The 17,192-nt window shown below is 40.4% G+C and overlaps 1 protein-coding gene across 2 annotated transcripts in view; it reads left to right on the forward strand.

The window, feature by feature from the left end:
• Positions 1-17,192, forward strand: part of STXBP5 (syntaxin binding protein 5) — a 723,304-nt gene that overhangs the window by 349,764 nt on the left and 356,348 nt on the right. For both annotated transcript variants that reach the window (XM_073627823.1, XM_073627824.1), the window contains exons 7-8: positions 2,444-2,527; positions 9,733-9,856. In XM_073627823.1, the coding sequence (XP_073483924.1) occupies positions 2,444-2,527; positions 9,733-9,856 (208 nt within the window). The remainder of the gene's footprint in view (positions 1-2,443; positions 2,528-9,732; positions 9,857-17,192) is intronic.

The following is a 17,192-nucleotide window of genomic DNA, read 5'->3' on the forward strand; positions in this document are numbered from 1 at the left end:
CAAGTTCCTGGCTAAGTGGCAGGGTCCCTTTGAAGTAATTGAAAGAGTTGGGGAGGTCAATTACAAAATATATCAACCAGGAAAAAGGAAGCCCGAACAGATTTACCACATAAACCTGTTAAAGCCCTGGAAGGATAGACTGGCGTTAACTGCGAGGTCCCTCCCGGTAACGCCTAAGGGTACTGAGTCCCCTCTGATCCCTGAGGTCACGATTCCAGACACCCTGTCATATTCCCAAAAGCAGGAAACTAGAGAATTCCTGATAAGAAAGAGAGAGAAATTTTCAGAGTTACCTGGCACGACTTCAGCAGTTCAGCATGATATTGTTACTGAACCTGGGGTCCGTGTCAAGCTCAAACCATACCGAATTCCTGAAGCGAGGAGAAAGGACATCAGCGAGGAAGTTAAAAGAATGTTGGAGCTAGATGTCATTGAGGAATCCAATAGTGACTGGTCTAGCCCCATCGTGTTAGTCCCAAAACCGGATTGCACTTGGAGGTTCTGTAATGACTTCAGGAAGCTTAATGCAGTGACAAAATTTGACACGTACCCAATGCCTAGAGTGGACGAACTTATAGACCGACTTGGCAAGGCTCGCTATCTGACCACTTTGGACTTGACAAAAGGTTATTGGCAAATACCCCTGACTGGTAGCGCCAAAGAGAAGACTGCATTTGTGACCCCGGAGGGTTCCTTTCAATATAAAAAAAATGCCTTTTGGGTTGCAAAATGCCCCCGCAACATTTCAGAGGGCCATGGACAGGACTCTAAGACCCCACCGACAATATGCAGCAGCATATCTAGATGACATAGTGGTACATAGCACTGACTGGGAGTCTCACTTGCCCCGTGTCCAGGCTGTCCTTGATTCCCTCTTCAAAGAAGGTTTTACAGCAAATCCAAAAAAATGTGCTATTGGTCTAGAGGAAGCCGAGTATTTGGGCTACACTATTGGGTGTGGTGTCATAAAACCTCAAGTGAATAAAATAGAAGCCATCCAGGAATGGCCACGTCCTGCAAACAAGAAGCAGGTCAGGGCCTTTCTTGGCATTGCGGGGTATTATAGAAGATTTATCCCAAATTTTGCAACTATAGCTGCCCCACTGACAGACCTTACGAAAGGGAAAGACTCTGTAATGGTGAAATGGTCCTCAGTAGCAGAGGAATCTTTCCAAGTCCTGAAGAAGGCTCTTTGTGCACAATCAGTACTGTACTCCCCCGATTTCTCCAAAGATTTTTTGGTTCAGACGGATGCGTCTGATGTTGGTATCAGGGCAGTACTATCACAGGTACACAATGGGGAAGAACACCCTGTGGTGTACCTAAGCAGAAAGCTCAATGACCATGAGCAAAGGTATGCAGTCATTGAAAAGGAGTGTTTAGCCATAAAGTGGGCCGTGGACGCACTCAGGTACTATTTGTTAGGACGCCAGTTTGAGTTAATAACTGACCATGCTCCTCTGAAATGGATGGCCCAAAAGAAGGAGACTAATAGACGGGTGAACCGGTGGTTTTTGGCTCTACAGGATTACTCATTCACTGTAAAACACAGGCCAGGTGTTGAGATGGGGAATGTAGATGCCCTGTCCCGTGTTCACTCCTGTTGGGCTACAGGTGTTCCAACCCTGGGGTTGAAACAAGGGGGGAGGATATGTAGCAGAGCGTCCCAGAGAGAGCCAGGAAAAGTCCTGTTCGGGATTTATACATCTCCCAGGCTCCTCTCATACATGTTCAGGGATCTCTGATCCATGGTCCAGTTCAGGTCTTGGTCCTCTCCCCCAGGCTAATTTAAGCTCACCTGAGCAGACAGCCTTTGCTCTTGGCCTGGGATACTCAGACAACTTCTGTGTAGGAGAGCAAAAAGGTATGTGGAAGCTGACAAGCTGTAGCCTTGCTCAGCCTGGTAGTTAGGATCTGTAAATATTGTTTAGTTAGTGCTGAGACACGGCTAGGTTTTGTTTTGGCTATTTTTGTTCCTATTTGTTTTTTTTATATATATATTAATAAAATTGTGTGTATTTGAACCTTCCACACCACCTCCTTCCCGAAAGCCACTTGCATACCTCCTGCTGCTTACTTCTACACTCACCACCATTAACCCCCGCACCCTTTGTACATTACTTACCTATGCACATCTTGTCCATCTTGCACCTCTGTACCCCCTGCACATCTTGCCTATTGTGTACCCCTCACCTCGGCACCGCCTGTACATCTCTACATTCCCTCACTCCTGCATCCCTTGCACATTTCCTCCACTGTTTTCCTCTGCACCCCTTGCACATCTTGCCTACCCCTTACCTCTGTACCCGTTGCACACCTTGTCCACTCCTCCCCTATGCACCTCTTGCAAACCTAAAAATGAAACCATTTGAAACATTATGCAAGCCCAATTTTTCATACATTGTGTATAGCTTTGTTTTAATTTAACACTTTTGTTTTTCAGCTACTAATTGGTTATGAATCAGGCACAGTTGTGTTATGGGACCTCAAGTCAAAAAAGGCGGACTATAGATATACATATGATGAGGTATGTAAAAGCAATAATTTACTGGTCAAAAGAAAAAAAAAAAAACGCTATCAACAAAAAGCAGAGGTGTTGCATGTGGTTAGTATTTTAGAAGGCAAGAGGTGTTTGCTAACTTTTCTGTATTACCTTTCAATCAAGCCATCTTTTGACTGCACTTTGTTCATAATTGCAGACCCAACTACCTATATTAAGTGGTAGATAATCGCTAAAGGGTAGAGACATTTGAAAAACTGCAATTTAGGTCTAGTGAAGGGACTGTTTTAAGAGACAACCTATGAAATCCATAGCTATATAGAAAAGCTATATTTAGCACAGCCAACACATAATGACTTTATTATATTTTCCCTTAAATGGCCATTAGTTGTGAGCTTTGTGTGAACATGTTACTCCGTTTCCAAAAGATCTTATAAATTTAAAGTAGAATTGTAGGCAAAACTTTTTGGCTAGAACCAAGGAGGGTTATAACCTCCCCTTTTTTTTTTTTTTTTTTCCAGCAACTGTGTCCCATTGCAGAGATTTCTCTTAATTTCCTGTCCCATGGCCAAATAGGAAGTGAGAGTAAATCTCTCCAAATTAAGGGAATTTCTTGGGCACCCCCAGGTCACCAGAACTAGTGTCCCCATTGAAAGATTTCCCCTCTATTTCTTTTCTGGGAGTGACCCCAAATTTGTAATTTTTTCTTTTACTTTCAATGATGATGTTAACCAGGACAAATAGAGAGGTGAATTTTAATGGAAAGCACAGACAGCAGTAAAAACTAACAAGCATTCTAATCCTTCTACGCTCTGAACAAAACATTCAAAATGTTTTGCCTTTTATGCTCGTGCTTAGAAAAAAGGGGGGGGGGACTCTTCCTCTGCTAGTGCCTGCAGTAAAAAGTGGGGGCAAACCTTTTGTGAAGCCATAAATAGCATTTTGGAAAAATGGGCTAGGAATATAGAGAATGGGGGGTATAGGTGGGGGGAAATGTGTCCAGCACTGAGCAGTTTTAGTCTACATGATTTTCAAACCTTGAACAGGACTATTTCAGGGACTGCAGTGGCATATTGGGATGGCAGAGGTTGTTGTAAAGGTGAATAGGGACGGCTTATGGAATCTTTTAGCTAAGAAACCTGTTACTGTAAAGGTAATTACAGGTAGCTGCTGTAATGTGTCAAAAAACCTCAAAATATAAACTCCCACAGAAAATGGGTAACAGCACTGCCTTATGAATACCCATATGTGAAATAATTTAAGTGATCACATAATTCACAAAATTAAAGTCCCATAGGTTTAACAATAAAAAGTGAATGTCCACAAAGTGTCAGTGCTCAGTGCCACTCCTAGTAACATAAACAATAGTGACAATGGTGTGCTGCACAAATTCTGCTCCTGGATGGGATGACGCCAGAGAAGACCTTGGTACCCAAAGAATTCCACACCACACTCACCGGATGATATTGACTCCTTTAACCACTTCCATACTGAGCCTATTCTGGTACTCCTCTCCTACATGTAAAAATCATAATTTTTTTTGCTAGAAAATTACTCAGAACCCCATAACATTATATATGGTTTTTTTTTTTTTTTTTTTTTTTTTTTTTTTTTTTTTTTTTTTAGCAAACACCCTAGGTAATAAAATGACGGTCATTGCTACTTTTTATCTCGCACAGTATTTGCGCAACAATTATTCAAACACTTTTTTTTGGAAAAAAAAACTGTTTTATGAATAAAAAAATAACAAAACGGTAAAGTTAGCCCAATTTTTTTTGTATACTGTGAAAGATAATGCTACGCCGAGTAATTAGATACCCAACGTCTCACACTCATGGAATGGCACCAAACCTCAGTACTTGAAAATCTCCATAGGCGATACTCCAATTTTTTTGATAGGTTACCAGTTTAGCGTTACAGAGGAGGTCTAGTGCTAGAATTGTTGCTCATGCGCTAACGCACGTGGCGGTACCTCACATGTGTGGTTTGAATGGCCTTTACATATGTGGGCGGCACTTACATGTGCATTCGCTTCCGAGCGCAAGCTACCGGGGACAGGCATTTTAAAAAAAATGTTTTTTTTTTTTTGTTTTTTTTTTTTTTAGTTTTTTTTTTTTCTTACACTTTCTCTTTTACGTTTATTTATTTTTTTATCACTTTTATTCTTATTACAAGGAATAGGAATGGTGCGTGACAGGTCCTCTTTATGGAGAGATGCAGGGTCAATAAGACCTCACATCTCTCCTCCAGGCTGGAAAGCATGAGATCATGCTTACCAGCCGCCTTTGTTTAAATCGCGACCCGGACATGACGTCATAACGCTGCACCTGGGCCGACAGTCATAGAGGTGATTGGTGACCATCTGGTCACCGGAAATCTCTATGGTCTTCATCCGGCGGCGGCCGATTGTTTGTTTCTCCGGGTCCAAGATGGCACGGAAGAGCCCAGAGAAGCAACAGATGATGGCGGGGATGTCCCACCCCGTCACCTGTAAGAACGATCAAGCGGCGGAACTGCCACTATGATTATTCTTATGGTGCACAGAATCTCTGGCTGAAAACAAGGATATCTGAATGATGCCTGTAGCTGCAGGCATCATTCAGATATTCCGACTGAAAGTAGAGGACGTCCTATGACGACCTTGGGCTGGAAGTGGTTAAGTGAGTCAGTAGAGAGATCCAAACAGATCCCGGCTCATAAAGTGAGAATCTGTTACTGTCTAGTCCAGTGAAAATACAGATTTACTTTAATTCTGTGCTTTCCAAATTGTACAGATACAGTCACGATTGGGAAAACGAGCATTGGCTATACCCTCTATCCTCCCTTTTTCAGTGAAAGTGTCTGTTGCAAAATGCTTGGGATTATAACAAATAAACTTGTGTAGTTGATGTGGCACAGCATTGCTGCACTTTGAATTAAAACGTTTATACAATTTATCACACAAGTGAATAACTTTGAAATAGGCAAAAAAAAAAAAAAACGTAAATCCCCATTTGTAAAGTGTCCATGCAGTTCCAATAGCTGGCAAAAGTTTAGTGCAATGCTTTAAAAATCTCTATTGTGGAGCAGCATGCTCTAGAAATCTTAGCTATCATGCAGAGTATTCAGTCTTAAAACAAAATATTTAATGCTTAGAAGATAACCCCTTTAAGCAGAAAATGCCAATTGGGGGATTAACATCTGGCAGCTGATACTCCTTCTGTTAACTAACAGCAATGAAAGGTCATGTGAGGAGACTGAATGTACATCTGTCATTAGCCCACTCCCCACTGACTAACTTTTCCTAATTTTTTTTTTTTTTTTTTTTTTTTTTTTTGCCTCCATCTGAAATCATTACTACAAATTCCACAGATGGTTTAATCCCAATTGGTTTACTAGCTGCTACTACTAATATGAAAGAAATGTCTGGATTACAGAACATTTAAACTTTGCAGTTTTATGTTATGAATTTAATATGGAAGAAGAAAATGCTTCCTTGGCAGTGGAATAGGTGGCTGTTCATGTACTTTAACAGTAAATGCGGCTCTATCTATTTTTGCCATCCTCCGTACGCATTAACATTACATTGATCTTCGACATCCAATAGTAATGTTTGCTGTTCATTATTCCCTGTACAAAAAGGTTTTCTATAATATGATAATCATATCATAGACCATCATGAGAAATGAGGGGTTTTAACAGATTAAAAACAGCTGATTTGTGTACTTTGATGTAATGCAATATTTCAATAGATTTATTTTTTGCACACATTTGTTTTGCCTGCACTTGGAGAAGTTGGATACATTTTGGTATATTTCACAACTTTCTATGACCTTTGTTCACCAGTGAAACACAGCAACTTCTAATTGGGTTTTGTTGTAAGTTGATAAAGAGTTTTAAAAAAAAAATCATTCCACAATCCTGTTAAATATAGACTATAAACTATCTTACTCGCGCTGCCACTGCTTCATAATCTAATGTCCTGACTGCAAAATGTTTTCCAAAGGGAGTCATTGAATTCCGTGTCCCTGCCACAATTTTTCAGGTGATTATGGAAGTTAAATCTAGTAGTTAAAACTCCAAGAACCTTGAAGTGTTTAATGTCAAAGTTCCCAAGAAAGCCATTTTAAAGGGTAGAGACCATTTTAAAGACCTTTTTTTTTTTGGTGAGGAGTCATGCCTGTTCATTTTGGAAAAGGGGGTAACAGAGAATTATTCTGTTAAATATATTCAATTACAGTAGGGCTGCAACTTACAATGATTTTCATAATCGATTAGTTGGCCAATTTATTGTTTCGATGAATTGCCTAAAAACCTAAAAAAAAAAAAGAAAAAAAGTGTGGTGTATAATTTAGTTATGTAAAGTTTTTTTAAAAAGACAATTTAGTGGTAAATATAAATAACCATATGGTCAGGGTACAAAATATCTAATGACTTAGAATAACAGAAGAGATGCAGTATATATAATATTGAAGGTTGGATCTGCTATATATCAGTCTCAGAAAATCAAAATTTTTATTCAAAGGAAAAAAAAAACATTAAATGGATAAACATATATACGTTATATTTTAATCGTAATGTCTTATATTACCTCCAGTCTTTTAGTCTCCAGCTTCTCTTGGTTCAGGTGCTGATCTTCCCTGCACAGACCCCCTAAAGTGATTTGTAAATGTTGAATATTTTTTTTTTTTTTTTTTTTAAACAAACTTGTCATACTTGCCTGCACTTCTGGGTCCTCCTGCCTTCAGAATATAACAAGTCACAAAGTATAGTATGGAGTGCCCCCTTAGCAAGGAAAAAACTTCCTTCTGCCCAGGACTACATGTCCCATGAGGCATTGCTCCTCACACATTCACATGTTCTCAGGCATTTACGGATATGTATGGATAGTGTACTGAGCTGTATGTGTGCTGCACTGTGTATACTGACATGTATGAATGGTGTACTGAGCTGTATGTGTGCTGCACTGTATTTCCAGATATGTAAATAAATAATGCATTCTGTACGCAAGCCAACTATTCGGGTGACCAACTAATCGATTATGAAAATAGCTGACAACTATTTTCATAATTATGTCTATTAGATTTAGCCCTAAATTACAGACTTCCCTAGTAACAATACCACTTATTACTGCTGGCCACCATCATCTTACCAGAGTTTAAGATAAAATCTCATTACTGTCCCTGAAAAATTAGTGCTTTTCATAGCTACCAAAATGTCCAGGGTCACTTTACTGCTGCTGCCCTGTAGCTAATACAATATCACAATACCCTCTTGGCTGTGTGCCACAGTCAGTTCCTGAAATTCAGGGTGTGGTAATATTTTACTTAATCCTACATAGCTGGAAGAAAAAACAAATCGTACCAGGGTGTGATGAATCGTTTTCTTTAGTATTTAGTTCCTATAGATGAGCAGGTCTAAATCGGGATATAAAAACAGGATAGTTTCTCCCCCATGCATCTTGCACTAGTAAGCTTCAATGGTTGGGTGGGAATAGAAAACAAATTAAACGTGAAGGTAAAAATTTATTTTTTTACCTTCATGCATACCCTGCAAGTAAAAATCCTTCTCTAGTAGCACCCCCCGCCCCCAATTTCAAAACGCTTACCTGAGCCTGATCTCGATCCAGCATTGTACATGTCTACAGTATTGGTTGGCTGAAGAGCAGCGGGAGCCTTATTGCTGCTGTCAGTCAAAACCTGTAAGAAGAAAGGGGGGGTGGGCAGGGCAGAGTTGCTCTGTGTGTCTGTCTGAATAGATGCACACAGCCAGCCTCTGGATCAAGCCCCCACAAGTCCTCTCATAGCAAGTGGATTGCTTTGGGGGCACTTGGAAGGGAGGAGAAGTCCAGAGCTCTGGCAGGGGACCCCACTGGAGAAGGCTGAAGAGCAGCAAGAGCCTTTATTGCTGCTGTCAGTCAAAACCTGTGAGAAGAAAGTGGGGGGGGTGGGCAGGGCAGAGTTGCGCTGTATGTCTGAATAGATGCACACAGCCCGTCTCTGGATCAAGCCCCCACGAGTCCTCTCATAGCAAGCGGATTGCTTTGGGGGCACTTGGAAGGGAAGAGAAGTCCAGAGCTCTGGCAGGGGACCCCAGTGGAGAATGTTCGGGGGAATCTCTGTACAAAACAATTGCACAGAGCAGGTAAGTATAAGGCCCTTTTCACATGGGCATCATCCTTTCAGTCATGTTTTTTCAAAGAAAAAATGGATTCAGTTCATACATCCGATGCTCTGTACAGTTTATATCATTCTATATCTATCTTTTTTTTTTTTTTTTTTTTGCATACTTTTTTTTTTTTTTCTTGTTGCAAAGACCAGTCAGAGGTGACCAAAGAAGAAACAAAGTTTCTTGCCCAAAAACATGCATAAATGTAATGGACATGGACAGATGGCATGTGTTTACATCCATTCAGATCCATATAAAAAGAAAAAAATGCAGCCTTGTTCAGTTTAAGAAAACTGATCTGAACGGACACAAATGTAGGGTGATGTTGGGCCCCTTTCACACAAAGGGTCCGACTGTCAGTTAGACCCTCCATTTAGCCTTATGGGCCAGCGGGTGTAAACGGTCCACTGAAAAAAACAGAAGGGAATCCATCCTCTTCTGTCTAGGTGGCTCAGAATAGGGGGCAGTTTGGTGTAAATGGACAGAGTCCATTTACTCCCAGCCATCCATAAAACAGAGCGGGCTCTCTGTGCCTGGTCTGTAGAAACAGGGCAGACACAAACCTGTCATCCACCCGATGTGTTGTGATTAGCAGGGTGATCCGACTGATGTGTTGTGATCAGCAGAGAGATCTCCTGCTTATCTGAACGGGGCCCACCCCTTGTGAAAGGGGCTTATACGGATGATTATATGTTTACATCCGTCCACCAATAGACCTACATTGTAGTTCAGTCTTGATCCGTCTTGAAAAACTGACAGATCTAGACTGAACACCCATGTGAGAGGGGCCAAACATGCTTGTTAAAACTTTTCAAATAAATATGAGTGTTAAATTGTTCTACTATTTAGAATTCTAGAAATGTTTTTGCTTAGATGTTAGAAATGTCATCTCAAATGGAAGGATATTTTGCACATTTTTTATAAATAACATAAAATATATAAATGCTAAAAATGTCCGTTTTACACTGTCAAGCCGTATGAGGAATCCTATGTTCATCTCTTTGAGATAGTACTGTGTCTTGTTTAATGCTTACATGGGGTATTGGTACACACCTCATCATTTATTTTTAATGATCCTTGAATAGGCAATCCATTCTGTTGCTTGGCACCATGAAGGAAAGCAGTTCATCTGTAGTCATTCAGATGGCACCCTGACAATATGGAATGTACGATCTCCTGCCAAGCCTCTACAGACAATTGTACCACATGGTAAGAGGTGATTTTGTGTTGAATCTTTGGGATGTGTCTTCTGCTGTTCTGTTAAGGTGTTGCTTTTATATGCTTTTTTTTTTGCGGATCATTTAGTAACTTCAAGAGTCTGCTTGAATGAATAACTTAATGTTTTCCAATATGTCACAATATACAGCAGGAGTATAATTTTTCAAAAATCTTTACTACTTACATCAGTCCTTTAAAGTGGTTATAAACCTCAGACATGAACCTCAGACATGAACCTCAGACATGAACCTCAGACATGAAATCTGAACAAAGCCTGTCTCTCTATAGTGTGTACTTATCTTAGTCCAGAGCGCAGAGTGTCATTTCTGTTTGCTGCCTCCTTTGCTCTATTATCTGCAAGAGTCACTTTTGACAAGTTTTCCTGACACCAAGAGAAAAAAGGTGAAAATGGATAAATGTGGCTCTTTCTCAGTGAAATAATGATTGCTAATATATTAAATCAACAAGTGTAATAATAAATAACTAATTCATTAATGGCAAATAAAGTGCTTTGTGCAAAATAATCAAGAAACGGATGTAAATCCTTCACAGTGCAAATACATCAATTTAATACTATTGCAATAATAATATTCAATACTAAATATGTTATCACTTAAAGTGCAATAATAACTTGTGACAAAAGTCCATAAAGTGCTTGGTGCAATCAATCTTCAGTATTCAGTGCGCAGAAATAGTTCATACAAAGTTTCAGCAATCAATGTGCAGACCCATATATTGAATTCCTTGATAGTGCTTCACCATCCGTGTGCCCCAGCCTCTCACCTCAAAGAAAGACCCCTACGGGTCTAGTCACACCAATGATGAATCTCTCATATAAATCCACAGCAGTAGGCTCTCTCCTTGTAGTCCTTTATTAGATAAGGCAGCGATGTTCACAGGTACAAGCAGGCATTTCCATTTAAAACATAGCTATCCCCTCGACCTCCTCCACTTTTCACCGCCAAGGCTCACATGTAATGAAAATAGGTCTCCATGTGTAGTATTCCAATAAAATTTATTAAAAAATTTAGCAACTCGCATGTAAAAAAGTCAACAGTTTTCTTGTGTATCAGGGACTTCTGGCCTCGGCCGCAACCAGAAGTGACGTTCACCCGCCTCCTCCCTGTGTGTTACGTCACCACTCACGTGACTTCATCAAGGGTATAGAGTCAGATGAACAAGGCCGGCTTAAATACAACACTTTGTTGCTATAACAACAATCAGTTATTCAACACTTCTAACAGTAAATTGCAAATCAATAAAACAAATATTTAATATAATAACCTAAATATCTACTGGGAACTACCTCACATAACTACTACAACATCTGCTCTCGCAGAGGACATCTAGTGATAAAGATGGTTAATGACAGGGTTACAGCCGCTCTCTCAAATCAGAAAACTGGTTGTGAAACTGAGCAAAACAAGTAGGTACTCCTATAGCAACATCACATGGTGACTACCTCATATAACATCTATGAAAACTGCTCTTAATAGCGGGGGGGACATCTAGTGGTAAAAATTGTCAATGACAGGGTTGTAACCACTCTCAAATCAGACATCAGTGGTGAAACAGAACAATGACAGGTATATAATCATATATTGTAAATAACGGCATCTAATGGTAAAATATTAAAACTAGATAAATAATCCATTAAATAAAATCCAGTAATTGGATAAGAAACAGTTTAAATCAAACTCTGTTATGCCCCAAGGGGGCCAAAGACTAATTCATGTATCCATGGTGATTCATCTTGACTCAACTTCATAATTTTGTTATCCCCTCTCCAATGTGGCTTGAATTTTTACCATGCCAACCACTATTAATGTAGATGGATCCTTATTGTGAAATTGAGCATAATGCCTAGACAGGCTATGCTTTGGTGTTATTTAATGCATTGCAGTACAGTTCTGGGCATGAAAAAGCTGCTGCTTTTTTTTTTTTTTTTTTTTTCTGGGGCATACTGCACTGGTGTTATCAATGCCATTGGAACCCGTATAACCTACTTTATATGCATTTTTGATGCAGAAAAAAGACTGCACTGTGTGTGAACGGCCCTGAAACATTTCCCCTGTATTAGCGCTGCACGATAGTTTATAAAATTGCTATCTCGATTTAACCCCACTCACAATCCTTATCCGGCATTTCCCCGGTTCTATGTATACAGAACAGAGCTGTTTTCTGCTCTTAGCTGTCAAAAAATAAATAAAATAAAACGGCAAATGTTTATTAACATTCCCCGGCGCTGAGAGATGGAGAAGAGATACATTGTATCTGATTCTTTTAGATCAAAGGGATAAACTTTGGCCTGTAAATGAGGTCAGTTTAACCACTTCAAGACTGGGCCTTTTTCTGACACTTTTGCTTACAAGTTAAAATCTCTATTTTTTGCTAGAAAATTACCGCCAAACATATACATTTTTTTAGCAGAGACCCTAGAGGATAAAATGGCGATCGTTGCAATAATTTGTCACACGGAATTTATGCAGAAGTCTTTCAAATGCAATTTTTTGGGAAAAAATACACTTCAATGAATTAAAAAAATAAATAAATAAACAGTAAAGTTAGCCCTATTTTTTTTGTATAATGTGAAAGAGGTTACAGAATTGCGATCTTTTATTCTAAGCAAAAAAAAAAAAAATCAAGATTCTCATTTTATCCAAAATCGTGCAGCTCACCCTATATTATTTTTTGGGGACAACTCAAAATTTGTGATTTTCTTTTACTTTCACTTTGGGGATGATGGTAAACAGGACAAAAAGAAGATGAATCTCCCACGTGGGACACTGATGGATGTTCTAATCCATCTCCACTCTATATCCAAAACTAAAAAAAAGTTTTTTCCTTTATGCTTTAAAAGGGGGTTGTAAAACCATGGCCCAACATCTTATTTTTACTAGCTACCAGCTGCAAGTGTAATGGAGCCCCAAGTCTGTCTGAATTGTTTAACCTAACACTGCCTTAGGACTTTCACAGAGTGGCTTGTTTTTCTGTGAATATTTGTTCTTTTAAAGTTTTGTTTTCTCTGCTCCTAAAGTACACATTGTTTTGTTTATTTGAAAGTGGATGGTATACCTAGCTGAAAACAAACACAACAGCGGAGTATTTTCCTAATGCATGTGCAAGGTCAAACTGAAACTCCTGCTGCAGTGTTCAGCTGTGTAAGTTATAATTTATTGAAGGGCTAGCTGTCTTCCTTTCCAATCATACTGCAGGAAGAGGCAAGCTGCACAGAGCATGTTGTCTAGGAGTTGAAAAGAAACTGGTGTGATCAAGAAGATGATGAAAAGATAAGGATGTTATTGACAAGTACAGCAGGCGCACATAAAAGTTTAATCAAATACATTGTATAAAAAGCAGCAGGATGGTGTCTCTTGCTCCAATAGAAGTTGTGTTTGAGGAATAGAAACGGTAGGTTTAAATACAAAAGAACAAATTGTGTTGCAAGTTTGTTTAATTGGAGAGCATAATCGTAGTAGAAATCTTGTCAGTATACAACGTTCTATGCATAAAGATAAACCTTGCTACTTATGAAAGAATGTATTCTTAAACACAAGGTGATTAAATAGGGATGATAGAATTCTCTTTACTGTTCACCAGTTTTTGTTCTTTTAGTGTCGAATACAAAAGTTCAGAATTTCAGACAAGACGACATTGTGTATTACAAAAACAAAGTCCTAAATATATGTAATGTCTCTCTCTGTATGCATTTTCCAAGCAGTGGTGTATGGGCTGTAGGTAAGATATTTCTTAGAGAGTTGGGTTGTCATAGCAGAAATAAAATTAGGAAAAATTTAGGAATAAATTAAGGAATACTGTTTTTAGCATGCTTTTGAAAAGGTGTTGAGTGGATACTACTAAACAGTGTATTTGTCATGTTTGCAAAACTGTTAAAAAAAAAAAAAATTATATATATATATCAGCCTCTTTTCATTCAGTCTCTGTGCTTTGCAATGGACATTAAATTTGACAAGCATTATAACCCTATAATGCCGCCTTACTGCACTAATTGCGTGCATTGCATACACTTGTGTCACAGCCCCATTGAACTCAATGGGCGAGTTTAACTACTCTGCACCCGAGTTAAAAATACCACTGCTGCATGTGAACAGCCGCATCCACCTATTTTACAGTACAGGTGGGTGGCCAGGGGCCTGTTTTTACAACCCTCCCAATCTCCCATCTGAAAGACCGATTTTTCATGACCAATTTGGTACCTTTTTATAACCACTTAATGACCTGCGACGTACCAGTACATCTAAGGACTTTCGGTGGTTATACCGAGATGATTATAGTTTTTAGAGCCGGCAGTCAGCTCTCTTGTAATGGCAATCGGAGCGCTCGATTGCTATTACAAGCAGGGGGGGTCTCCCCACTGCTTTCTGCGGCTTGCTTGGGCTTTCCCGTCCAACCGGCAGACCCGAGCTAACATCCGGCACGTTCGCCGGCTAGACTGACAGCCAAGCAAAACTGGGATTCATCTTTGATCGGCTGTTCGTGATAGTAACCTGGAAGCGATGACATATCATGTCCAGTTTACCCGGATGTCAACAGCAAAAAAAAAAGTATTCAAAAACACTGATCTTGATGTTTTTAAAGATTTTAAGGGCAGAAGAGGATTTGGGGTCTTATAGATTCCAGATCCCGCCATAAAGGATGTTTAGATTCCTTGTGACAGCAATAAAAAAAAAAAAAAATGAAAGCAAAAGTGTAAAAATAAATTAATAGAAGAAAAAGAAAGTGCCCCCCCCTCCCCCCCCCGTGCTAGTGCGCAAAAGCGAGCACATCGTTGGTCTCGCATGCAAGCAGCAATCATCCCGCACGTGAGCTATCAACATGAGCGTCAGATCATGGGCAGTAATTCTAGCACTAGACCTCCTCTGTAAATCTAAAGTGGTAACAAGCGTCGACTATGGATAGAAAAATTTACGTTGTTTGTCACCATTGCACAGGCGTGCGCAATTTTAAAGCATAACACGTTTGGTATATATTTACTCGGCGTAATATCTTTTTATGTTACCGCTGCACAAATACCGTGTGACATAAAAAAATGCAACACTCGCCAATTTATTCTCTAGCGCCTCTGCTTTAAAAAATATAAATATAATGTTTGGGGGTTCTTACTAATTTTCTAACAAAAAATACAGATTTTTACATATGAACAAAAGTGTCAAAGGCCTGGAGCTGAAGTGTATAACTAGTTCCAGTTTGTTTTCTATATGTTTATGTACTTACGGACCTTCCCAGGTACAAAATAAATATTGAGCATAATTAAACTTGGCTGTTCCAGTGTTTCATGTTGCTTCTTGGAAAAATTAATTGCCCACCCCTGCGTCATATGGTATTCCTTTTTTCTTTTTTTGTGGGGATAGTAGATATATATTTTGAGCAAGTAGTACAAGCACTTTAAAACAAACCCTCATTTTGCCTTTGTAGCTAAAGCATTGTAGATTTCTTTTCATATTCATAACCGGAATATTGAATTCACATCTCCTTTCTTTTATCTGGCAGGATCGTGGCAGCCTTCCAGCCTCTAATATAAAACAGATGCTGCGTGAAGCCTACTTCTGGGCCTTTGTTGGTATCTTTGAGAAGGAAATACTTTATGGTGCATACTACTAGAATGATCAGTGAGGGTTTGTTTTAAAGTGGTTCTAAAGCCTTGGGTTTTTTTTTCCTTAATGCATTCTATGCATTAAGGTAAAAAAAAAAACACCTGTGCTGCAGGATCCCCCCCAGCCTCCCAGACAGGGTGGCTCGCAAGCAAGCCCGCACGAGTGCCCCCCATAGAAAGCAGCTTTCTGGGGGGGGGCACTCACTGAAGAGGAGGAGCCTTGAGCATCAGCAATGTTAAAGCGGAGTTCAACCCAAAAGTGGAACTTCCGCTCGTTGTACCCTTTCCCCTCTCAGGTGCCACATTTGTCACCTTTCGGGGGGAGGGGGGGCAGGATACCTGTCTTTCACAGGTATCCTGTTCCCACTTCCGAGAGCCTCAGCTGGGGTTATTGACTTCACCGCCCAGGGCTCCCTCCTCCGTCGTCCTCCGTCCTCCTTCCCCGGCCAGTAGGAGAGGGGAGCGGAGCCTCGCACATGCGCAGTAGGATTCCCCGCGTGAAGCCATAAGGCTTTACTGCCGGGTTCCCTTACTCGCAATGGAGGCGGCATACACCTGACAGCTGATGGAAACATCAGCTGCGGTGCCGACATCGCTGGACTCCAGGACAGGTAAGTGTCCGATTTATTAAGTCAGCAGCTGCAGTATGTGCACTCTGCTGGCTTTTAATTTTTGTAAGCAGTGGGCGGACCTCCGCTTTAAAGCTTTTACTGCCTGGTAAAGCTGAGCTGCAGCCTTGGTTTTTTTTTTTTTTTTTTTTTGTGCTTACATTTGTAGCACAAGTCTTCTCCTGTGTTAAAACAGATTGCTCTCTTATCTGCAAATTTGCAACTTCATAATATAACCCTTTTAAAGCTATAGAAGTTATCTGGAGCCTATCCTTTCACAGATATGGACTCTCTACCATATTGTCTATTCTTTATGTGAAAAAACATTCCTGGCATCCAGTGGCCAGCAGACAGAAGCAGGCATGTCTAAAGGAATCCCAGGGATGTGTTCTTTCATATAACTCTTTTGAGAAATATCTGATGAAGAATGCTGTGACGTTTACTGGAGCTTGCAGGCCCTTTCTACCTTACTTGGAGCAAAGAGCAGCAGAGACACCCGATGATGTCACGGGGTCTCAAAAGACATTTTTGTGAAAATTTTGAATTGCATGTTGACTGGGGGGAGGGGAAGCAAGGAAGGGGTAATATGCATATGTTACAGGCATGTGTGAAATCGGGCATACTATAGAATGCTTTCATCAACTTCCGGTTCCGTCGCCGTATGGAGTAGTTGTACTCCACTTCAGCTCCCGCAGCAAGGCCAAAAACAGCATTTAAAGCCAGCCAAGACACCCGCTGCTGCCCGCACAATCTCCGGGAAGCCCACCCGCAACGATGGACTGCTTCCTGGACAAAAGCGGTCCGCAAGCTCTGCTGGCTCTGCGCCAAATCGAGACCAGGGATGCGGCCTTGCCATCCAAAATGGTGGAAGAGCCTACTATGGAGGTGAGTGGTGGCACCATCTCTCCCTCACTACAGCCAGAGGCAGACACCACAGAAGGAATCACCCAAGCAGTTGCTGCGATTCTGGCCCCTACCATTGAAGCCTCAGTTGAAAAAGCTGTTAGAGCAGGCGTGCTGCTCATAAAAGAGCTGGGGGAACATGCCTCTCGCCTCAATAATGCTGAGAACAGAATCTCTAACATTGAGGAAGAACTTCACCAGG

Source organism: Aquarana catesbeiana, linkage group LG04, assembly GCF_042186555.1.
Source record: "Aquarana catesbeiana isolate 2022-GZ linkage group LG04, ASM4218655v1, whole genome shotgun sequence".
In the NCBI taxonomy this organism is placed as follows: domain Eukaryota; kingdom Metazoa; phylum Chordata; class Amphibia; order Anura; family Ranidae; genus Aquarana; species Aquarana catesbeiana.